This window comes from Pelophylax lessonae, assembly GCF_965119305.1.
Source record: "Pelophylax lessonae genome assembly, chromosome: 4".
NCBI lineage: Eukaryota > Metazoa > Chordata > Amphibia > Anura > Ranidae > Pelophylax > Pelophylax lessonae.
The window spans coordinates 307,327,992-307,354,169 of NC_138771.1; the positions used below are offsets into that span (position 1 = coordinate 307,327,992).

Consider the following 26,178-nt stretch of genomic DNA (forward strand, 5'->3'; position numbering starts at 1 on the left):
CTGAGAAACCCATGCTTTTGTCATTAAAGAGGAACTTCACCCTACCTATAAAAATTACAATTTCTATCCTTAACACTTGGCAGTAATTGAGAAGAGTCCAGCATTGTCTTACTTGTAGGCAAAGTTCCCTACATTGCTCTTCTCCAGTGTTGCCATCTTGAATCAACATCAAACACATGCACAGACATGGCAAGGGGGGTTTCTGCCAGGTCTATGGGACCTGGCAGAGACCCAGTAGCGTTTCTGCATGTGTGAAATCTCTTAATTGTCTTCTGGGATGGGTGACGTGGACATCTAAGGCGGCAGTTCCCGAGATCTCGTGCATGTGAAGAAGCACCACAGGGGCTCCTGGAGAAAACTTGTGTCAATTCTGCATATGCTTGCAAAGCTCATACACATCATCTTTGCCTGGGCAAGGATTGAGAATATGAAGTTGGAGGGGAAAAAAACAAAGCTATTTTTTTTTTTTAAAGGAGGAAGGGGATGGAGACAGGAGGGTGAAGGTCCACCCTAATTATAAGTTATGTACGCTGTGATGGTTGAATTATGCTTTTTGAAAATGCTTTTCACAGGGCTATTGTGTTAATCCAAAGGCTTCAATACTTCGAGTAACTGACCCAGAACAAGTATTTAGAACAGGAACGACTTTCCTGTCCAAAAAAGATTCATTTAAAGAATAGGTTATCCCAACATTTCATATTTCTGATATTTTCTTTGTTGTTGTACCACGTCTTTGTGTTAACAAATATCCTGTTCTCTTTTAATGGCTTCCTAGGTGTAAAATTCCAGGTGTCCCTGCTAGTCCCCATGCTTTATTATTTCAAACTCACCATGCTAGACATAGAATTCAAGCATGGTCACTTTTCTGGTTGTGCTGGGAGGAGAGTCTGCCTATCCTCCAATGATCAGACTTGTGCTAACACGCCACAGTCAGTCATTCACTGGGAAGATCATAGTACTGTTCCTTCCCTACCCCCACTCCTCCAAGCCCTTTATGCAGCTGAGAACAGAGATTATGTGATCACTTAGGCTCCTTTCAAACTTCTGAGAGGAACAGATCCTGCAAATTGCATTGCTACTCTGACTTTACATTCTCTGGACCGATGTCGCATCAAAAGTCGGACCAAAGTAGTGCAGGAACCTTTTCAGACGTTGCATGGACATCAGTAGGAACAGCTCTAATAGACATACATTGAATTTCACATGTCTTGCAACTTGGGGGTCTCACAAGCTGCATCCAAGTGTAAAAAAAAAAAAAAAAAAAAAAAAAAAAAAAGGTTCATACATGTAAACAAATGTTTTGCCATCATTTTTTTTTTTTTTCAAACAAATGGGTTGGTTGTTTTACAAGGTAAGGGTTTACATATACTTTAAAAGCAGAAGTTTAGTCATTTGTTTTTGGATACAGCACCAAAAAACGGAATTTTTGTAAAATCTTACCTGTAAAATTCCTTTCTCTGAGTCCTCCGACAGTCGCCGCCCCTTCATATTCATCACCAATGGGTTATGTCCTCTTATCCGTAGGAGTAGCTAGGCAATAGAATATGTTAGTATAAAAGACTTTTAACATATCCCCACCCCCAGGGGGTGGTCCCCTCAGTACATAACCCTCCACTTCCTGTAACCAAACCAGTTTCAGTGAAATAGCAGTAGAGAGTACATGAAAAACCCCAAAAGAGGGGCGGGGGCGGCGACTGTCGGAGGACTCAGAGAAAGGAATTTTACAGGTAAGATTTTACAAAAATTCCGTTTTCTCTTACGTCCTCCGACAGTCGCCGCCCCTTCATATTCATCACCAATGGGATGTCCCCAAGCAGTGTAAACATGAGGGGTGGGAAGAACGCAGCCGCGCCCAAGGCAACGCCGTCTCCCCATCAGAGAAAGGAACCTTACCAAAGGAAGGAACCCAGTTGGGCATAAGAACAAAACACTCGCTCAACAGGAGCAAGAAAACCCAGGGAAAAAACAAATGTCCCAAACAGTCAAAGAACCCGTAACAAGGGCTCTAGGGAACTGCCGCACCGAGAACCTTGCGGCCAAAGGAAGCATCAGCCGATGCCTTAACATCTACTCTGTAGAATTTTGTGAAAGTGTGAACGGTCGACCAAGTCGCCGCCTTACACACCTGGGCCACAGAGGCCCCATGACGACAGGCCCAAGACGTACTCAGAGATCTGGTAGAGTGCGCCTTCACAGGTACAGGGGGAACTTTCCCCTTCAAAGCATAGGCCTGATCAATGGTCTGTCTGATCCATTAGGCGATGGTAGAAGCCGACGCCGCCATGCCCTTCCGAGGACCTGCCGGAAGAACAAACAAGGCATCCGACTTGCGAAAAGACTTAGTCGATTTCAAGTAGACTCTAATCGCCCGGACAACATCCAAGGAGTGAAGCAGCACCTCCGTCGGATGCTTAGGCTTCGCGCAGAGCGAAGGTAGGACAATGTCCTCATTGAGATGAAAGTCCAAAACCCTTTTTGGAAGAAAAGAAGGGTTAGGTCGCAAGACCACCTTGTCCAAATGCACAACCAGATACGGAGACTTGCAGGACAAGGCTGCCAGCTCCGACACTCGACGAGCCGAGGTGACAGCCACCAAAAAGGCGACCTTCTTGGATAACAAAGACAGCGAGATTTCCCTGATCCTTTCAAAAGGAGCACGCTGCAATACAGACAGGACTAGATTCAAGTCCTAAGGGGGCAGAGGGTCCCTCCTAGGGGGGATCAGATGACGTACCCCCTGCACAAAAGTGCTAACCAAAGCGTTAGATGCCACAGGACGTTGAAACAGAACGGCCAAAGCGGACACCTGACCCTTGATCGTAGCCAGCGCCAAACGCTGTTCAACACCCGTCTGAAGGAAGGGCAACACCCTAGACACTGATTAAGTGGTAGGAGAGAAACCCCTGGATTCGCACCAGGCAAAACATGCCTTCCAAGTACGGTAGTAAACCTTCCCCGAGGAAGACCTCCTCGCAGTGATCAAGGTGTGAATGACCTCAGGGGAAAGACCCCTGGTCTTTAGGACCTCGGTTTCAACAGCCAGGCCGTCAAAGCCAGCGACTGTAAAGCAGGATGGAAGATCGGTCCTTGCGACAGAAGATCTTCTCGAAGAGGCAGACGCCACGGGACGTCGATTGCCAGATTTTACGAGGTCTGCGTACAAGGACCGGCAAGGCCAGTCCGGTGCCACAAGAATCACCGCAGTTGGTTCCGAGTGCAACCTGCGAAGGAACCTGGACAGTAATTGAACCGGTGGAAACGCATACATCAGTCGGTACTGATGCCACGGGGCAACCAACGCGTCCGACGCGTCTGCCCGAGGATCGCGCGTCCTTGCCACGAACCGTGGAACTTTGTTGTGCAGACGAGATGCGAACAGGTCTACCTCCGGAAGACCCCACTTCGCGCACAACATCTGGAAGACATCCGGGTGAAGGGACCATTCCCCCTGGTCCAGGGTCTGGCGGCTCAGATAATCCGCCTGCCAATATTCCACTCCCGGAATGTGAACAGCTGATATTGTCGGGACATGCGTCTCGGCCCAAGACAGAATCGCGGCCACTTCTCGAGCCGCCTGGGCACTCCTGGTGCCCCCTTGGTGATTGATGTAAGCCACCGCCGTGGCATTGTCCGCCTGCACCCTGACCGGACAGCCGTGAAGACTGTCCGTCCCACGACGAAGACAGAGGAGTACCGCTCGCAGTTCCAGAACGGTGATCGGAAGGGAGGATTCCTCCTGCGACCAAACACCCTGGGCGGACAGAACGCCCAGAACACCACCCCAGCCCGACAGGCTGGCGTCCGTGGTGATCACCGTCCACGAAAGGGGACGAAAAGACTTGCCCCCCGACACTGAGGGAGACCGAAGCCACCACAGAAGATCCCTTCTGGTCTGAGAACGCAAGGATATCTGAAGATCCAGAGAGTGCGGTCGCCCGTCCCACTTGGACAATATCTCCGCTTGGAGACCCCGAGTGTGAAACTGAGCGAAGGGAATCGCCTCGAAAACCGAGACCATCAATCCCAGACACCGCATGCACGTCCGAATGGACGAGAACTGATTGTCCCTGAGGGACCTGACTCCCTCCCGAAGAGCCCTGAGTTTGTCGTCCGGTAGGAAGACCTTCGCCTGGACAGAGTCCAGAATCATTCCCAGATACGGGAGGCGGACCGACGGGCACAATGTTGATTTTGGGAAATTGATCGTCCAACCAAACTCTTGCAGAGTCTGCAACGTGACGGACAGATCCTTCACCAGACCTTGGTTGGTCGCAGACCGAACCAAAATATCGTCCAGACATCCCAGGACCGATATGCCCTGGGCTCCCAACAAGGCCAGAACCGGTGCCAGCACTTTGGTGAACACCCTCGGAGCCGAGGCGAGACCGAAAGGCAAAGCCACAAATTGGTAATGATCCTCCGCTATGGCGAATCGAAGGTACCTCTGGTGATCCTCGAAAATGGGGATGTGAAGATACGCATCCTTCAAGTCGATGGAAGCCATGAATTCCCCCGGAACCAGGGCAGCCACCACCGACCGCAGGGATTCCATGCGGAACTTGCGCACCCGCACAAAGCGGTTCAGCGCCTTCAAGTCCAGAATCTGACGTACCTTGCCCTCTTTCCTGGGCACGGTGAACAGATTGGAATAGAACCCCCGAAATCTGTCCCGATGAGGCACCGGGACCACCACACCCTGAGCCCTCAGGTCCTGCACCGCTAGGCGCAGGTCCCGCAAACGCTCCGGGGATAACAGAAGATTTGAGGGAAAAAATCTGCTCATCGGCCGAGAGAGAAACTCGATCTTGTAGCCAGATCGAACGAGTTCCTGAACCCACCTGTCCCGAACCCGGGACAGCCATGGCCGAGAGAAACCGAGCAAGCGTCCCCCCACCCCAGACTCGGGTGAGGGCGCCCCTTCAGGCCGCACTGTTGTGGGCCGCAGAACCAGATTGGCCGGACTTTTGCTTACCTGCCCACGGCTCCTTCTTACCAGGAGCCGCCTTGGGCTTGTGGGATTGAGGCAAGAGCGTGCTCTTACCACCCGTGACTCACTTAATTAGTGCATCTAAGGATTCGCCAAAAAGGCGAGAACCATCATAAGGCAGATTGGCCAAGGTCTTACGGGAAGATTGATCCACAGACCAACACTTCAACCAAACCAGGCGGCGATTTAACACCGCCACACTGTGTACACGTGCAGCCAACGGAACCATATCCAGGTCCGCATCACACAAGTACATGACACCCTGGCGGATTTTATCCACCATATCCAAAGTCGCCTGGGGGGCAGAATCAGCCACCAGGACCCGCCTAAGCACCTGCGTCCAGCTCGCGACCGCCTGGGTCGCCATAAGAGAAGCGAATAAAGCTTTGAACATAGAACCCATAATAGAATAGGTGTGACGGGCAAGAGATTCCATTCTCTTGTCCGTGGCATCCCGGAACACCGGGGTGTCTTCAGCCGGAATCGCAGTGGATTTGTTTAAAACAGCTATCGCATGATCCACCGGCGGTGGAATACACCAGCGCTCATCAGTAGCAGGCGTAAAGGGATAGCGTAGCTTAAAACTACTAGGTACAGCAAATGGCTTGCGTATATTACGCCACTGTTCTTTTACAGCGTTTTGAAAATCAGCAGTGCAGGGGTACACCTGCGACGTTTTGCGCCTTTTCTGCGTCCCATCAGCCGCCAAGGCAGCTGGAGGACATGATTCCTCCTCTAACCGCAGTGTTTGCTTGATAGAAGCAACCAATTCATCCATGAGTGCAAGCTCTTCAGACGAGCCAGGGGGAGAATTATCAACCCCCTCCACCTCAGCCTCCATATCTGACCCGACAAGGTCCAGGGAGGAACGGGACCCCGAAAAGGAGACCCCAGCCACAGCAGCCCCAGCACCATCACCCTCTGAATCAGAGGAAATTGAAACAATGGGCCTTTGTGGATTGAGCAGCCACCAGCATTTGCACCTGAGTCGCAAGGCTAGCCACAATCACAGCCAAATCCCCCCCATGGGGGGAGAGTACAGACCCCTGGCTCCCCACTAAAGTTGTAGGAAATTTGTATTCCTGAGAATCCATGCCCCTGTAGCAGTAAAATAAATGGGTGACCGCCCCTTTAAGAGAGCGCTGCGATCGTAGCCCACTGCACACACACACCCCACACAAGGGACCCCCACAGGGACAATTAAACCAAGGCAGGATACAGGGAATAGAGGGAAATGAACCTGGATATCGCTGCTGCTGCTGCCTGCGGTGCTCCTGAATGCTGGTATACAGGGCGCTCCATTAAAGCCTATGGAGGCTACAAGAAAATGGCCGCCATGCATGTAAAACATGCGGCCGGAGCGATCGCGGCCAAAATGGCGCCGTTTGGCGCCGAAACTGCCGCTCCCACACCCCATGAGGGTGAAGTAAAAGAAACATCCTAATTGCCCAGCAAAAGGAAACATGTTAAACTGCCGCAGCGGCGCTGTAATGTGCCCCAAGCATGAGAAAACTCAAGCCCCACAGCACACAGCCGTTCACATACAAACTGACACAGAGTGCAGCACAACCCCCCCTCCTGCAGCCCACAGCATGCAACATGAGGGATAGGGAGACAGTAATATTGTGAACACAGGGTAAGGTAACACAGTCCCAGACTGACACCCCCCAGACAGACAGGTCCCCACATACATACACTTACCTCTAACATGGCGTGGGGAACCCGCACAGGCGAACAAACCGCTGAACATAAGGCAGGGAGAGTCGCATCCAGGACGCATCAGGAGGTGGGTTGAGAAACCGCACAGCGTCCGGTGAGGTAGCCACCTCACCTGGCATCCCTGCACGACACAGGGATGGGTCGTTCAGAAAACTCAGGAGCGATACCTGACTGAACGCTCGATGGCGGGCTGAGAAACCACTGACCCACAACCTGCGACCAGGGAGGTCAGCCCGAGACGCAGCCCGCATGATCCTCTTCTTCCGAAGAACTAACTAACGCTGATAAAATAACAGCTAACAAGAAAGAGAGAGAAAAAAACTCAAATAAAATCCAAAGAAAGGAAAGAGAGCTGGGACAAGGTGTCCCAGCACAGAAACATCCAGCCACTCCTAACAGCTAGACAAATGAAACTGGTTTGGTTACAGGAAGTGGAGGGTTATGTACTGAGGGGACCACCCCCTGGGGGTGGGGATATGTTAAAAGTCTTTTGTACTAACATATTCTATTGCCTAGCTACTCCTACGGATAAGAGGACATAACCCATTGGTGATGAATATGAAGGGGCGGCGACTGTCGGAGGACGTAAGAGAAACAAGGGTTACATGTAATGGTGTGCATCTCATTCTGTAAATTGGTGGTGGAGATCCTATAATTCTTCTGCTCATTTACTTAACTTCAGCTTTAAACCTTCACAATCTTAAAGCGGTAATAAACCAAAAACCTAATATATTGCAGCTTTCTAAACATTAGATTTGATAGGCTTCAAATTCTTTTTTTTTTTTTTTTTTTTAGGCTTTTCTCTCCTCGTTTTCACCTGGTGATCTGGCCAGTAAAAAATGTCTCCTGTATTAGGAGTGCCCTCACTCTGGATGAATGAGCACAGGGGCCACAGCATTGTTAGTCTGGGGGAAGGGGGAGTTGTAGCTGTACTAGCAGATTTAAATATACTAACAAATGAGGCCAGTTCACATTTTTTATTCAGTTAAAACAGTTATTTTCCTTTTGGGATAAAGGTTTTTTCATAAATAGCTGCTCACTGTAAGCACCTCTGTTAGTGTTAAACGGTTTCTCCGATGCCTGTAAACTGATACACCTGGAAGAGAGCCTATTTTGAAAAACAACAGACTTACTAGCTGAATCACACATCCTAGAATTCATAAGCTGCATAATAATATAGGTTTGTTTTTGAGTTTAACCCCTAGGCGCTGACAGCACACTCTTGGCAAAATTACGGTCAGCTAACAGAAAGCAAGAAGCGTTCGGGAGCTTTCTGTTCATGTGACTGCCGTGACAGTCAATCACATGATCATAAACCACACCCTGCCTCCTGGCATCTAAAACCTCCTAAAGGGCTGGGAGGCACCAGCACAAAGGGGTAATATCACTTTCATTTATAAAAAAGAAAAAAAATCTAATCTGTAAACACTAAAATTTTAAAAATGTGTGTTTAACCTCGTAAAATGATCTCCTGGATTTTTCTTGAATTGATCACATCAGTTACTGCATCCCTCAAAAAAGGCTGTTCTTTCAAAACCAGTTTGTGGCTGTCTACTCCCATCTGCTGGAAAATGGAATGAGAACAATGTCATTAATTTTCAGAGAGACTTCATTTAAAAATATTGCTTCTTAATGTAAAAGGAGTTACCTGGTAAAGACGAAGTGTACTGGCATCTGGAAGAAAATGCAAAATTTCTTCTAGGAGAAACTCTATAGGGACCAATGTTCCCAGTCCTAACTTATCCACCAACGTTGTGAATGTCTGCAATGTTAAAAACAGTTTGTGTTAGATCTTTACTTCACAACATTCCATAACTGAAAATAGTCTTTATGAAGATAAACTATGTACACCATTTACCTCTCAATTTTCAATTCTTCGTACTTCAATCCACATCACAATAAATAACTTAGTGACTGACAGTCATGAACATTAAGTGTTCATAAATCCACATCAGTGAAATCAGTCTGTCTATGCAGTAAAGCAGTGTTTCTCAACTCCGGTCCTCGGGGCACACCAACAGGCCAGATTTTAAGTATTACCTTGGGGAGATGCAAACTAGAACACTGCACTCACTGAGCAGCAAATGAGATCACCTGTGATGTATTTCAGTGTTCTTGCAAACCTGGCCTGTTAGTGTGCCTTGAGGACCGGAGTTGAGAAACACTGCAGTAAAGCATGCTTGTTATACTCACTGTGGAACCTAATGGGTTAATCCTCTGCATCGTGTAAAAAGGCCGTTTAATCCTGTCTTCTCTAATCCTCTCCTTTAACTGTCCCCAATCCATCTCCTAAAAGTACAGAGCCTTGGGGGCACTCTGCACATGCTCAGTTTGGTGTGTATTGCTAGAGAGGTTTTTTTTTTTTTTTCTTAGGAGGGTGAATGTGATCAGTACAGGGCCAATCAGCACTGTCCAGGCAGAGTGTCGGGGGTCCTGCTGCCTCATAGGACAGTCAGAGGAGAATGAAAACTCCTCCTACAAGCTTTAACCAACCAGACACTGATAGAAGTCACAAGACTGCTTATACTGCTGATAAGAAAAGATATTTAGCAGTTTGTATTTACTAAAACAATTGCATTTCCACGTTCTGTGTACTGTGGGAGACCAGATATAGTGAATGCAGTGCCCTAGGTTTAGTAACACTAAGTGCTATAGTTAATCTGTCAGAGGTGGCACACAAGTTACATAATTGCTTCAGCAATAAAGACCTCACAGCATTTTTGTCTAGAGAAAATCTGCTCCTCATGTACATCTTTTTTCAAAATCAACCTATAAGTTTCCACTTTGTCAATTCAACTCAGTGATCACCAATTTATTTGGTTTGATATTAAAACAAAAACTTAAAAATCATTACTAAAAACAAGAATTTTAGATTTTTAAAAACAAAATCGTGCTGAAATGGGAGAATTTCTAAAAGCTGAATTAAAGCAGAATTAAACCTAAAAAAAAAAAAAAAAACTGAAAAACTACTAACAGGTAGGATTTTTTATGACAGAAACTATTGGTCTCGTCAGTCAATAAGTGGTTCTCCCAGCCTGTCAACATTTGTGTACACTTGGCTACACATGCACAGCTCATCGTACATTTATAGCATGGCTCTGTGAGGGGACATGACATGACATCTAAGCACATGTGAGGGAGTGAAATTTCAGCCCATTCAATTAAGCAGCCAAAGGGTCCAAAACCAGTAAGGTTGGGTTCATGGGCTCTCTCACTCTTACCACTCCTATTTGCTGCACTTCCTGATGCCTTTGACTACACAGCCACATGAACACTATTGCCATCTGGGTTATTGCATCTCCTGCATTCTGAACATGCAAAAACCCATTTTTGAACATCCCATTCTGTGAGTTCCTTTTCTTTGGATCCCCTAATTTTAGCATTAACTATTTTTTTGGGGTTTGAGCAAGTAAGGAAGAATTAGAACTTCTGCTTTATTGCTATCTGGGTCCCATTGGGGAGACAGTCCCTCATTTTCTGCCCTGTCACGCAATGAAAAACAGAAGTTAGAGATTTCTCGAGTGTTTATTTGTATAACAGAAGTAGATGGAACCCTACAAAACTCTAGTTGGCAGTAATTTTGAGTGGCTTGACCATTACTTACCAAAGCAGGCCAATGAGTGGGGCAAATACGGCTCCCTTGGATAATTATAGGTTCCTTCCTTGGTGACCAAACTAGTGGTCCTTCCAGTAAGATTACCAAGACATCTTCTCCATGAACTTGTACCCATGAAGGTGTCCTAGAACTTTTCTGGTCAAACTCCACATATACCTGAAAGAAATAACTTACTATTATTACGTGTAAACCATTACTGTAAAAAAAAAAAAAAAAAAAAGAAAAGCAATGATAGTAATATATAGTGAACTTAGAAAACACTGTGTTAAAAAGAAACACGGCCAAAGATGTTATAGTCATACCTCTCTTCTGGGTCACAGGAGTACACTTTCACTCCTATGCCACAGAATCAGCCAACAGGGGGCTAAAGCCTGCTGTCAGCTGATGTCACAAAGTCACTCACAGTGACTCTGAAGGACCCCAACCATACTGTGGGATCCACCCAGATGCCGGACTGCTAGCTCTGGCTCTCAGCGAGCGGCTGAGAGCCAAAACCAGCAGTGCCCATCCCCTCTTCTGCCTGGCGCTTCAGTGAGCACTGGAAATGATCAGCAGTCATGCGATCGCTTAGTTCTTGGGCTTAGAGCCAGCAGAGGAGTGCTGCAGCGTCACACCAAACTGTAAATATGGTATATATGTGTTATGTATATCTGCTTACAAAAAAATGGGGCTGCTTCCTGCATATTAGCGCTGTACATTACCGCTGCCTTGCCAATCCTCTTACCCAACTGCAGGTCTACCAAACAGGGACTGCCTGACTGAAAACAACTTCAATGACAATAAAAGAGACAAATGACACAAGGCTCCATTTACACCTGTGCGATTTGTCATGCAACTTTGGACATCAAAGTTGCATGACAAGTTGTTTCCCCATGTTTTCCAATGATAACCATTCATATATGCGCAAAGTTGCAGCAACTTTAAAGTAGTTCATGCACTACTTTGGTCAGACTTTCATGCAACTCAAGGGCCAAAGACTTCAATATTAACCCTCAGAAGTTGCATACAAGTCGTACCTGAATATTACACAATGTAACTTGTGTGCAACAGTTGTCCATTATCACTGGTCAAAGCCAAAATCCTTCCCAAGTTGCACCCATCCAAAGTTGCATCAAAGATGCACCAAAGTCAGCGCAACTTTGGGGTCGTACAAGTGTGAATGGAGCCTAAATGACACTTCAATGACTTTAACCACTTGCCGACCGCCGCACGACTATCTACGTCGGCGGTCAGCCCCTCACAGGCAAAGTGACGTAGGGCTACGTCACTAGCTTGTGAGGGTCTAGGGAGCGAGCGCGCGCTCCCGCTCCCGAGTGGTCACGGACCCCCCCGCGCGTGTGACCGGCGGACCCGATGTCCGCCGGCCACTCTGCGATCGGCGGGGGAGAGGGAGAATGTCAGGCAGCTTGTGTAAACAAGCTGCCTGTCATTCTCCTCGCTGTATGAGAGCTGATCATCTGGATCTACTATGTAGATCCGTTGATCAGTCTGCATACAGCTGAAGCCCCAGCCAATCACAGTTAGAATCACGCCCCTAGGGACACACACAGCCCCTCCCTCTGAAATAAAGTTAACCCCTTCACTACCAGTGTATTTTTACAGTAACAGTGAATATATATAGCACTGATTACTGTAGAAATGTCACTGGTAACCCCAAAAGTGTCAAAAATGTCAGTCAAGGGTCCGATCTGTCCGCCGCAATGTCGCAGTACCGCAAAAAAAAAAAAATCGCAGATCGCCGCCATTACGCGTTAAAAAAAAAAACAACAAAAATGACAAAAATCTTTCCCTTAGTTAGTAAACACAATAACTTTTGCGCAAACCAATCAAAATACGCTTTTTGCGATTTTTTTTACCAAACATAGGTAGCATAAAACAAATTGGCCGAAAATTTTAAAAAATTTTGATTTTTACATTTTTTTTTGGGGGAATTTCATATAAAAAAAAGGGAAAAATATTGCTATTTTTGCAAAATAGACGCTCTTTTTTTGTTTATAGCGCGTGATCAAAAAATCGCACAGGTGATCAAATACCGCCAAAAGAAAGCTCTGTTTGTGGGAAAAAAAGGACGCCAAATTCGTTTAGGTACAGCGTTGCACGACCGCGCAATTCTCCGTTAAAGTCACGCAGTGCCGAATCGCAAAATACCCCCTGGTCGGAATGGGGGTAAAATCTTCCGGGGCTTAAGTGGTTAAAGCGGACCTGAACTTAAAAAAATAAATAAATATGTACGCTAAAAACGCGAATAGGTAGGGTTTTTATGACAGAAGAGACCCTATTGGTGAAGATTTGACTCCCATATGTAGGCGTGGGAGCGAAATTATAAAGCAGCTGAACAGACTGAACCCAGAAGGAAGAATAGGAGAATATGCCAGCACCAGTGACAAGTGGGAATGATGACAGTGCAGCGCTGGAGGAAATTGTTTACAGGTAACCCCGGTTTACACTCCCGCGACTTTAAAGCCGAATCCCAGCGTGACTTTGGCACAACTTGCATATGACTCCTTTATTAGAAGTTAATGCAAGTCATGCAAAAGTCGCACCAAAAGTAGTGCAGAAACCTTTTTCTTATGCCCCATACACACGTGCAGATTATCTGCAGACTTTTGTCTGCAGACTTACCAAAACCATATAATATGAGGTCAAACCTAAACACTTTCAATTTGTATGCAATCTGGCAGGCCCTTGCACTACATAGAAAAGGTAAGTCTGCAGACAAAAGTCTGCAGATAATCTGCAGGTGTGTATGGGGCATAAGTCGAAGCGAGTCAAGTCGTTCCTATTAGAAGTTCCATTGCACTGAATGGGGTGTGACTTCTGATGCGACATGTGCTCCAAAGTCGGAGCGCATGTCGTACCAATGCAAACCGGGCCTAAGTCTAACAAAATGTACTAACACATGGCGCATACTAGCACAATATAACACATTGCTCCTGGGGGCCAATTTAATTTAAAGAAAAAACATAAAAAGAAGAAAGAAGGATCGTCAAGTTTAAATTTTGATTCAAAGACCAACTGAAGCTTTGCCACAAGGTACAGAAGCATTTACTAGTAAGCCAAAAGCTTACATGGAAAAGTCTTATTTATGAATACTGCTTTTACTGCCAGCCCCAGTTCAAAAACAAATCTAGATAGTACAGGCAGCAGGCTTAATAGAAAGACTGCTGCTCCCTCAGAGACGCTGTGTCCATACAGCAGTCTGCCTCATCCCCTGCCTTGTTAGCACTACACCCATATGAAACTATAATCACAGAGCGACTCACAAAAACCAAAGCTTTGTGGGAACAATAGGGACAGACAGGAACATACATGTATTTTTTTTTTTATTTTACCCACAGCTCCCTTAAAATATAATTTTCTACATGTCTTGCACACAGGGTTTTTTTTTCTATTTTTAACCTATACAAAAACCTTGCATAGTTATAGAAAACACCTGAAGAAAAGGTTAAATCAAACCTGGAGTGAAAGTTAAATTAGTGGACTGATCATTTTTAGTCCTGCTGAGGCTTCATGCAAGAGATACCGGTATCTCTTGCATGAAGCCTCAGCAGGACACAATTTGTGTAAAGTTTGAAATTTGGGGGGTTCCAGAGCACTCTGGACAAAGCGCCTGCTATGTCATCATAGTCTGAATGTCATACATTTTACATACACTTTAAAGACTATACAGACGTGAAAAGAGATAAATTGTTGGTCCCGCTTAAATATTGTCAGATGGCCTGGACACAATTGTTGGTACCCCTAGAAAAGATTATAAATGATTGGATCATAGCACGATTTCAAAATGTTTTCTATAACTAGTTTATTGTTTTCTGTAGTTAGTATCATGTATTCCTTTAATTTGTAATCCGTCAGCCTTGGTTTGGAATTATCATGTGCAATACAATGAACATGGACCAGAGAAAGCAAAGGGAAGAGTTGCCTGAGGCGATGAGAGACGATTATAGACCAAAGGTAAAGGCTATAAGAACCTCTCCAATTAGCCAAATGTTCCTGTGACTACAGTTGAAAATATTTAGCTTATCTGTAGCATATGTATCATCCAGCAATCAAAATCCGTGCCGCTGCTGGAAAGTCAATGGGAAGTAATCATGGCACTCAAGCAGCAACATGGGTACCCAAAAGAAGAAGGGCTGGGCTGCAGTTCAGCTTTAAGGAATCATTTAAAGCTGAACTCCAGACAAAGTATTACAACAGTGCATTGGCAATGCATTACCAGACTTTCCTGTCCTTTATTTTCATAATGCCTTGGCAAAGTCATATGTAATATAGCACTAGGGCTGTTATTTGCATTTTGAAACCAATGGTCACCACTGTCCGCTTGCCATAAACAGGTGAGCATTCATCCCTACTGCACTGCATGCACATTGTTCCATCATCCTTTGCCATTTGTGGTGGAGCCAGCATCTGCCTAACTACTCCTTTCACTGCCCAGCCAATTATTTTTCCTGCTACAGGCGGTTCCAGGGTTACAAACAAGATCGGGTCTGTAGGTTTGTTCTTAAGTCCAATTTGTTTGTAAGTCGGAACAGGTAAAGTGTAGCTCCGGCCAAGAGAACCATTTTTACATTTTTTGGATAGTATAGGGAAGGGTTAACAGCCCTGTAACATTTGTTTTGCTGTCCGTACCCCTGTTCAGAAGATTTCACCTCACTTTCTGTCCCTAGGACAACTGGATTTTGAAAATTTTGGGTTGTTGTGGAAACAAAGATTAGTGATAAAGCTTGGAGACACCTTTTTCCCATGAGAACTCTTACGGGAGTGAATGTCCCTTCCTAGGGGGAGATTTCTCCTCATTTCATGTTGTCTCTCTCCGTTTGTAGTAGGAGTCGTTTGTAAGTCGGATGTTTGTAACCCGGGGACCGCCTGTACATCCATGCCATGCCCAAAAATGTTGCAGTCCCACAGGTTGATGGGATATGTAGTTCTGTGTGGAGCTAAACTGGAAGCAGCATGCCTAAGGCATCTGGAACGGAAGTGGGATCAGGTACCTGTCAATAGATGGTACCCAACTGATCGGAATCCTGGATGTGGGTTATCGTCATCCCGATACGATATTTAAAAAGAAAACCCCCTGAATTGGTGGGACTATAAAAAGGTAACCACACATCCAAAAGTATAAAAAATATATAGTTTATTATAATAGTTCTAAAAGAAGTTCACAATTCATGTTGGGATGCGTTTTGTAAAACAGAAATATTAGACAGTGCAACATATAATAGACAAAACAAATAAAATGGTCACGGCTTGCAGTGGATATTCATCGGAACGTGTGGAACATCAGTGGAAAGAACTCCTCCAACCCGAAAAAGTATTCATACCCCTTGAAATTTTCCATATTTTGTCATTTTACAACCAAAAACGTAAATGTATTTTATTGGGATTTTATGTGATAGATCAACACAAGTTGTGGACTATTTACTAATTAGGTGACTTCTGAAGGATATTGGTTTCACTAGATTTTAGTTAGGGGTATCAGAGTAAAGGGGGCTGAATACAAATGCACGCCACACTTTTTAGATATTTGTAAAACATTTTGGAAAACCATTTTTTCATTTTCCTTCCACTTATGTGCCACTTTTTACCCCAAAATGTATAAAAACAGTTTGCTGTAACTGCTTAAAAAGTATTAGCTGGAGTTTGACTTCAATTTGTTTAGTGTATCTAAATCTGCTAGTCTATCTTACACTCCCCTCTCCCAAGACTGACAATGCTGCTGTCCAAAAGGTGTCTCTGCTATGCCTTCATCCAGAGTGGAAGCACCAATACAGGAGATGTGTTACTGGCCAGATTACATGTTGAAAACAGAGGGGAAAAACTCTAAGGACTCATACACAGAGCTTAAAAGAGAAGTATGGGTTTTTTTTTTTGTTTCCGAGTTCTACCGAACTAGATATTGCCCAGTTCTGACAGATCCCCTATCAATCATCAGCTCTCTGCTCTGCCCCCTTCTCGCTCACTGGAGCGCTGGGCTGTGGAGGGACGCTGAGAGCCTGAGCCGGGTGTCAGTCCAGGCGGACATCTGTGACGTCAGCAGAGAGCTGACTTGTGATCCATAGGAGATGTACAGCCAAACGAGCTTTGGCTGTACATCTTCTTTAAAGTAAAAGTAAACCCTGTTTTTGAACTTGTACCTACAGGTAAGCCAATATTAAGGCTTACCTGTAGGTATTGGGAATATTTCCTATACCTGCATGGTTTAGGAAATATTCAAACTGCGCGTAGCCGGTGACGCTACACCTGTCCACCCTGAGGAATTCACGTGTCTGACGCAATGCGTAGGAGGACCTTAGTGACGCAAGGCTTTCCCCTGCACCAATCACCCATGGAAGCAGCTGATCATGCGGCCGGGTGTGTGTCAGTTCGTGGGCTGTGCATCTCCCACGTACTGACGGGCTGGGGCTGCCCTTATGGAGTGGGCGTAGATTGGAGCAGGGAATCTTCAATTCCGGTTTTATTTGTAAGTGAGACTTGTGTGTCATATTAATAAACCTGATCATTTTATTAAAACATTGGTCTCCCTTTACATTTCCATACTCTATGAGAGCTGCGCTCTCTGAAGAAATCCCTAACTCTATCGTATGAAAGGCTAAAGGATTTAAAAAGGCATTATTTTGTTTGAATTCAGGTGAGTGCGCATTGCAGCCTTACACCTGGGTGGAAAAGAACATTTCTGCTAATCATTTATTCAATTGAAAGCACTGCATGGTGTTCACAGCACTTTTTGAGGTTTACAGTGGGTACGGAAAGTATTCAGACCCCCTTAAATTTTTCACTCTTTGTTATACTGCAGCCATTTGCTAAAATCATTTAAGTTCATTCTTCTTCCTCATGAATGTACACATAGCACCCCATACTGACAGAAAAACACAGAATTGTTGACATTGTTGCAGATTTATTAAAAAAGAAAAACTGAAATATCACATGGTCCTAAGTATTCAGACCCTTTGCTCAGTATTTAGTAGAAGCCCCCTTTTGATCTAATACAGCCAGGAGTCTTTTTGGGAAAGATGCAACAAGTCTTTCACACCTGGATTTGGGGATCCTCTGCCATTCCTCCTTGCAGATCCTCTCCAGTTCTGTCAGGTTGGATGGTAAACGTTGGTGGACAGCCATTTTTAGGTCTCTCCAGAGATGCTCAATTGGGTTTAAGTCAGGGCTCTGGCTGGGCCATTCAAGAACAGTCACGGAGTTGTTGTGAAGCCACTCCTTCGTTATTTTAGCTGTGTGCTTAGGGTCATTGTCTTGTTGGAAGGTAAACCTTCGGCCCAGTCTGAGGTCCAGAGCACTCTGGAGAAGGTTTTTGTCCAGGATATCCCTGTACTTGGCCGCATTCATCTTTCCCTCGATTGCAACCAGTCGTCCTGTCCCTGCAGCTGAAAAACACCCCCACAGCATGATGCTGTCACCACCATGCTTCACTGTTGGGACTGTATTGGACAGATGATGAGCAGTGCCTGGTTTTCTCCACACATACCGCTTAGAATTAAGGCCAAAAAGTTCTATTTTGGTCTCATCAGACCAGAGAATCTTATTTCTCACCATCTTGGAGTCCTTCAGGTGTTTTTTAGCAAACTCCATGCGGGCTTTCATGTGTCTTACACTGAGGAGAGGCTTCCGTCGGGCCACTGCCATAAAGCCCCGACTGGTGGAGGGCTGCAGTGATGGTTGACTTTCTACAACTTTCTCCCATCTCCTGACTGCATCTCTGGAGCTCAGCCACAGTGATCTTTGGGTTCTTCTTTACCTCTCTCACCAAGGCTCTTCTCCCCCGATAGCTCAGTTTGGCCGGACGGCCAGCTCTAGGAAGGGTTCTGGTCATCCCAAACGTCTTCCATTTGAGGATTATGGAGGCCACTGTGCTCTTAGGAACCTTAAGTGCAGCAGAAATCTTTTTGTAACCTTGGCCAGATCTGTGCCTTGCCACAATTCTGTCTCTGAGCTCTTCAGGCAGTTCCTTTGACCTCATGATTCTCATTTGCTCTGACATACATTGTGATCTGGAAGGTCTTATATAGACAGGTGTGTGGCTTTCCTAATCAAGTCCAATCAGTATAATCAAACACAGCTGGACTCAAATGAAGGTGTAGAACCATCTCAAGGATGATCAGAAGAAATGGAAAGCACCTGAGTTAAATATGAGTGTCACAGCAAAGGGTCTGAATACTTAGGACCATGTGATATTTCAGTTTTTCTTTTTTAATAAATCTGCAACAATGTCAACAATTCTGTGTTTTTCTGTCAGTATGGGGTGCTATGTGTACATTCATGAGGAAGAAGAATGAACTTAAATGATTTTAGCAAATGGCTGCAATATAACAAAGAGTGAAAAATTTAAGGGGGTCTGAATACTTTCCGTACCCACTGTATATATATTTTTTCATGGGCACTTATGCACATTCTAGAGCGCGATTTTATTCACATACACGTGCTGAATATCTGTTGGTTATTTAATCATTATAATACATTTTTTGTGACAATATTACACTATATTGGTCTTTTTCTTTTTTATTTGTCTGAGGATACTACTTTGAGAGGATTATTTACCGCTGATTGTTTGGAAGTATCTTTTCTTTTTTTTTCACAAACACGGATTTTCAGTTTCCGAGGTGGGAGCGCCATCCAAGATAATTGGTGAATGGACAAACATTTTTTCATTTAATATATTTGTGGACTTTGCAAGACTTTTTTTGAGCACTTATTGTGTTTATTCACATTTTTCATTCCTCATGCTTCAAATCTATTGGTGAATGAACATTTTGTCTTTTGCAGAGTTTTATGTTTTATTTATTGCCTATATTGTTGGATCACCATCTGAATTGTAATTGTGAAGGTTGTTGAATTTTTGCTTTAACATATTTTAGATGTGGTCATCATCATCCCGTTTGGGAATAATCTTTTAGAGAGTTTTTTAATTATATTTTAATTATGGGCCTGTAGTTTTTACACCTGAACAGCGTACCTACCCTCTTTTATAATACTGGTATATTCAGTTTATAAGCCTTTGAGTACTTGTTCTGGTGAGTGCTCTCCTTCACGATGTGGGTGCAGTATTTATCGCCTTAGCAGCGCACCTTATCCTTACCTTTTTGATAAAAGGAATCTGACTTTCTAAACTCTTTAGAATTCTTGATATAACACAAGAGACTTCATCGAACTTCTAACAGACTAAACATCTCCTCTTCTTACTGGCAGGAGAGGAATAGAAAGTGGGTAATATAATATCCCGGGACCTATGAAAGGCAGAGGATACCTTCAGGAGAAATGCAGGATCTGTTTTAAGAACTACTCTGTCCTGGAAAATAGATAAGAATGGCTCCCTACTGGAAAGAGCCTGTTACACACTCACCCTTCGTGCAGACATAACCACCAAGAGATCAGTTTTTAAGGTCAGCCATTTAATAGAAGATTCCTCTATAGGCTCAAACGGGGTGAGCATTAATGTCTAAAGCACCAGAGAGATCCCAGGCTGGACAGGATTTAACTGCCACTGGTTTAGATTTGGATAAAGCCTTAAAGAAGTTTGATACAAAAGGATCCTGATGCAGAGGGGTCTGAAGAAACACGCTAAGGTCCGAAGCTTGCACCTTTAAGGTGCTAACAGAGAGCCCATTGTCAGCCCCCTCCTGGAAGAACTCCAATACTGTTGGGATATCTGGAATTCCATGACCTTGATATGACATCCAGGAGTTGAACTTTTTCCACATTTTGGTGTAGATAGCCCTGGTAACGGGCTTGCAACAGTTAACTAAGGTCTTCACCACTTTTTCTGAAAACCCCTGTGATCTTAGGAGCTGTTCCTCAGAAGCCAGACCAACAGCTTTAGTGTTGACACCTGAGGGTGAAGAACTGGTCCCTGCATGATCAAGTCCTCCCGGAGTCCTCTCCAGGAGGAGGATAAGGGGGAACTGCAGATAGTCTTTGCAGCCTGGAGAACCATGGCTTCTTGGGCCAAAAAAGGGCCACCAAGACGAGATCGGTCTTCTCTGAGAGTTTCCATAGAACTTGCAGAATTAACCTCACTGGGGGAAAAGCATAGGCCAGGCTGAAAATCCAGGGATTGGCCAATGTATCTATCCCCATCACCTGATCCCAAGGGTCTAAGGAAAATAACTTTTTCGACCTTGTTCTTCTGGGATGCAAAGATATACATTTCTGGCAACCCCAATTTCTGAGCTTGGATCTTAAACCCCTCCTGACTGAGAGACCATTCTTAATGGCTCAGCTGCTATCAACTGTGGAAATCCACCAATGAATTTTGAGAGCCTTTCAGGTGTATGGCTGAGATTGAAGCCAACTTCTGTTCTTCCCAAGCAAAAATGTTGCTTGCTATCGCTTGCAGCCACTGACTCCTCTTACCACTCTATTTGTTGATGTATGCAACCGTAGTAATGTTGTCCGGACTAATCTGAAGATGAGAATCCTCCAGATCCAACCAAAAGGCACTCACTGCCCGCTGGACTGCTAACAACTCTCTCTGATTGGAAGACATCAGGCTTCTCTTGGGGACAAGGTCCCCTGGGCTACTCTGTTGCCTAGATGTGCCCCCCAACCAAAATGACTGGCATTGTTGGTCAAAACCTTTTTCTGTGGCCCCCAAAGGAAGTGACACCCCGGACGAAAACTCCTCACATAGTGAGGCATGCCGAGCCAGCTGGGACACATGGGAAACCTTTAAGACCCATCAGCAGCGGTCCTATCTCTCGCCAAAGCAAAAGGCAGCCAAACCACAGCCCCATCTCCACTTCTCTAGGGAGGGATCATGCAGGCAACAAAAAGGTATAGCCATAACTTTGCAGGGAAGCTCCACCAGACAACCTCTGAGACCTAGAGCTCCCCAGGTTCCTTAACACGAAACCTATCCTTCCGGAGGAAACACTAATACTGAGGTGTGGGCATGGAGGACCGCCTTTTAATTCTTTTATTTTAATGGGGGTACGCGTTTCCTGTCCAGGGAGTGGAGCCCTAGGTCTCAGAAGCTATCCTGGAAGACGATTGGAGAAAATATCCCAATAAGCGCACATTGATTGGTTTGCGCAAACATTTTAGCGTCAACAAACTATGGGATATTTTTATTGTTACTAGTAATGGTGGCGATCAGCGACTTATAGTGGGACTTTGATATTGCGGCAGATGGTTGGATACTAACTGACACTTTGTGGGAACCAGTAATACTAATATAGTGATCAGTGCTAAAAATATGCACTGTCACTGTACCAAGGACACTTGGCTGGGAAGGGGTTACATATCAGATGTGATCAAAGGGTTAAATCTGCGCCTAGCCAATGCTTTAGTGTACTGTGGGGGAGGTGTTTTTACTAGGGTAAGGCATGGATCCATGTCCCTGCTTTGCAGAGACACAGAATCCATGCCTTCCCTCCTGTCCGGAAAAGCGATCTGCCTTGTTTACATAGTTAGCCTGGCTGAAAAAGGAGAAAAGTCTATCTAGTTCAAAAAACAAATTATACACATATCTCCTCTATACCCACAGTTGATCCAGAGGAAGGCAAAAAAAACCCAATAAAAGCATGATCCAATTTTCTCCAGCAGGAGAAAAATTCCTTCCTGACCCCCCAGGAGGCAATCGGATATTCCCTGGATGAACTTTACCTATAAATGTTAGTATTCAGTTATATTATGTTTAGTTAGGAAAGAATCCAGGCGTCTCTCTTAAAACAATCGACTGAACTGGCCAGAACCAGCTCTTGAGGTGGTCTATTCCACATTTTCACAGCTCTTACTGTAAAGAAGCCTTTCTGTATTTGGGCCTAACGATCGACAAGTGCCAGTGGACATCAAGTCCACGGTAGTAGATATCATTATGATAAAAGCCAGCGACTTGGAGCACTCTTGCAAAGAAAATTCTTTATTTGCTACGTGCATGATACAAAAGATTCGAATGCGTTTTGGCTTTTGCAGCCTACCTCATAGCATACAGAGCCGACACACATTAGCATCGTTTGTATCATACTTTTTAGCCAATAAAGAACACTTCGAGACGCTGGCTTATCTCTTATTGATATCCACTACCTTAGGAGTTTTATGCCCCAGCCAGAGCACCGGACTCCCTCTCCTGGATATAAAACATAGCAGTTGAGCTTGGGTACAATTCTTATATTTATCTATATTAAGTCTGCAGTACCTACAGATCAGCTCCCGCTGTGTAAAATCACAGGAGTGGGCTGCCAGTGGCATGCATTTGAATCCATCCCCTACGAGGAGGTGTCTGATCACGTACTAGGTATGTGATGTGGCACAGCAGAGCCACCTCACCACTATATATGTAAAATATACAGTTGGCAAGTGGCTAATTAAAATTACAGTGTCACCATCCATATACAGAAATGGAAAAGGAGAATGTAAATTAAAGCGCAACTCCACCCAAAAGGGGGAAGTTCCACTTTAAAGACTCGTCCCCCGCTCCTCTAGCACATTTGAGGAGCGGGGGGGGGGGGGTACCCGATTTTTACAGGTACCTGCTCCCACTTCCATCTGGCGCTCGGTAACAAAACGTTCTCCTCTCTCCCCCTGCAGCCTTGCGGGACACCGACAAGTCACGGAAGACTGCATCCACCAACCCAGGATGCATGGAGCGCGACTCGCACAAGCACAGTGGACAGCTGGGTGCCCATAGTAAAGATGCCAGCACTGCCAAGGGAGGACAAAAGACAGAGACGACTGGGGTGAGCTCACCGCTGGATCGTGGGATAGGGGAGTGTGTTTTTTTAAAAAACACTTTTTTTTAGCTGCTGACATTTTTTTATAGGTGCCTGGAACTCCTCTTTAAACAGTGTGTGTTTAGTATCACTTTAAATAGTTTGTATAGTATGCTCAAAGACTTTGGAAAGGAGTTCCCCTTGGGGTGGGACTTTTAAGGCACAGGTAGTAATATATAACTTCAAACAAGAATTATACAAATTTCTAAATTTATTGAAAAAGATATACAAATACAAAAGATTATTAAAAGCATATGGCAAGCTGTATACAAATCATGAGGTCATGTGGCAAAAAGATACCGCTGTAATGAAGGTAAATGCCCGACGCGTTTCAGAGACACAAGTCAGAATTCCTTCTGCAGGGGCAACCTTTAGGTAGCGGTCTGCAAGTGATCACATAGTAATTAATCATTGATGTATGTAAAACAATGAATACATACATAGAGAATATAATATATAAAGTACTCTATTATAACAGTTATATTACATACATAGTTTAGACAAAGTATATATCTATCATAATGTAATGAAACACTTACAGAATCTGCCGAATGACACTTTAGAGTGTATGCCTGCTAATTACATTAAAAGCAAGTGCCTGGATTGCTCTCATCGCTGCATTGGGGTGCCTTGTCGGGGAAAGCGAATGACTAATAATAAAGCCGTATCGATACTAATATATTATTAGTCATTCGCTTTCCCCAACAAGGCACCCCAATGCAGCGATGAGAGCAATCCAGGCACTTGCTTTTAATGTAATTAGCAGGCATACACTCTAAAGTGTCATTCGGCAGATTCTGTAAGTGTTTCATTACATTATGATAGATATATACTTTGTCTAAACTATGTATGTAATATAACTGTTATAATAGAGTACTTTATATATTATATTCTCTATGTATGTATTCATTGTTTTACATACATCAATGATTAATTACTATGCGATTGATCACTTGCAGACCGCTACCTAAAGGTTTCCCCTGATGAAGGAATTCTGACTTGTGTCTCTGAAACGCGTCGGGCATTTACCTTCATTACAGCGGTATCTTTTTTGCCACATGACCTCATGATTTGTATACAGCTTGCCATATGCTTTTAATAATCTTTTGTATTTGTATATCTTTTTCAATAAATTTATAAATTTGTATAATTCTTGTTTGAAGTTATATGTTACTACCTGTGCCTTAAAAGTCCCACCCCAAGGGGAACTCCTTTCCAAAGTCTTTAAATAGTTTGTCTCATCCCTGTGAACGGATAGCTCTGTAAGAGAGCTTGTTCTATATTTTAAAAAAAAAAAAGAAGAAGGAGGAAGAACAGACTTGCTGGATGAAAATAAAAAAAAATGAAAAAGAAAACGTATGCAACCATCACATTTAAGAGTGGTTAAGCTGCAATATAATGTTTGCTTTGGGTTTAATACAGCTTTAAGCGTGTATAAACAGAATTTATATATATATATATATATATATATATATATATAGCCAGAGCTTAGCTTGAACTAGACATGTAAAACATTTGATCTAACCTTCTAAAAGACTCATACATATGTACAAAAACATTGCAATAAGTTATGTAAAGTAAGTAATAAGGAGAAGGGTCAGGTGATCAGGGACTCTGGCAGCCATGGGGATGAGAGGCATACCTGCCTATATATAGGACTTTTCTATTGGGGGGTGAGGAGTTTGCTCCGATTTGTTTATGTTGGCGAGTTCTGAAATAACCTCTTCCTAGGGCCCCGGGGCCGGCGGCACCCTCCCCTCCCCCCACATTCATGTGTACGGCACACCGTGCGCTCTGTTTACACGGGGTATGGGGGAGGGGCCACCAGCACCGGATTGGGGCCGGATTTGAGGCGGTATGTTTACACGGTGTAGGGGGGAGGGGCATCAGCACCGGACTCGAGGCCTAGGCGGGACACTCCCCGACTAACTTCCCCACGTCCCCGGGTACGGAGTGGCCACTTACCGCCAGCTCCTCGGGCGCTGCTCCCTTCAGGCCCCGCACGGTTCCGCCCTCCCAGGCCCGCTTCCCCAGCGGGATAGACGGCTCGCCAGGGACTCCCTGCCGTCCGGAGGAGCTCTCGTCAAACAGAAGCCTCAGCCGCTTCCCTACTGGAGATACCGGGGCCGCCATCGTTCAGGGCCGCGCTCCACACGGTGCACCGAGCGAACACCGGACGTGAAAGAAGCCAGGCCTCTCTGCAGCAACCCGCGGAGACGGTACGGCGCCTTACACAACAACGCCGCCCTGCGGCTGGGAATGCGGTGTGACGAGTCGACAGCGCCCCGTGTGGCGAGGAGGGGAAGCGCGGCTAGAACAATACACCAAACACCCCTTCGTTGTGTTCACTTCAGGTGCCGTTTAATGGTGATAAGCGCCCCCTGGTGTAAGGGATCCCAAAAAAAAATTACACAGTGAAATTGCGGTGTGAGTAGAACGTGTGTATAACCCACAGCGCCCCTTGTGGTTCGGAGTGTTCACTGCAGGTCATACCACCCATAGAAACCACGCGATTGGTTGACGTTACGTAGAGAAGCCATCTTTAGACAGAGAGGCGGAGGTTGTTATTGGTTGACTGATGACGACAGGATGATGTAACAATTTACATTCAATTAATTCCCCTAAAACACATTTGTGGCCATTAATGCCCAAAATAGAGATAGCTCAATAACATATTTTGAAAGTGACCTACAAAAGGTGTGTCTGTTATTATGATCAGGCAACACATGACACAGTGGGTTCATTTACTAGGCAAATGCTAAATCTGGTGCAGCTGTGCATGGTAGCCAATCAGCTTCTTCAATTAAGCTTTAACAAACAACCTAGAAGGTGATTGGTTTCTATGCACAGCTGCAGCAGAGTTTGCACCCTCCAATTTTAGGAAATAATCCAATGGAGGCAGTGGGCATTGTCAATGCTGTGTAGAATGTTAGGAAGGAAGGCTAGATTGTTGTTCTGAGAATTATCATATTTGCCTAGCACATGTCCTGGGCAGAATCCTAGAAAATGGGCTTTGCCCCAGGCAGGGGCACGTTGTGCCAAGGGGTCGTAACCCCCATAAAAAGACCACACCACTCTGCTGTCACCCAATGTGCCGTGCAGATGGTCTATGTGTCATCCCAGCCTGCCAACATAGTAAG

The 26,178-nt window shown here is 45.0% G+C and overlaps 1 protein-coding gene across 1 annotated transcript in view; it reads right to left on the bottom strand.

Moving 5' to 3' along the window:
* Positions 1-25,394, bottom strand: part of KDM3B (lysine demethylase 3B) — an 89,048-nt gene extending 63,654 nt beyond the window's left edge. The window contains exons 1-4 of the mRNA XM_082254092.1: positions 25,004-25,394; positions 10,311-10,478; positions 8,355-8,468; positions 8,162-8,270 (exon numbers count right to left, since the gene is read on the bottom strand). Of these exons, the coding sequence (XP_082110218.1) occupies positions 8,162-8,270; positions 8,355-8,468; positions 10,311-10,478; positions 25,004-25,171 (559 nt within the window). The 5' untranslated portion in view covers positions 25,172-25,394. The remainder of the gene's footprint in view (positions 1-8,161; positions 8,271-8,354; positions 8,469-10,310; positions 10,479-25,003) is intronic.
* Positions 25,395-26,178: the final 784 nt, after the last annotated feature.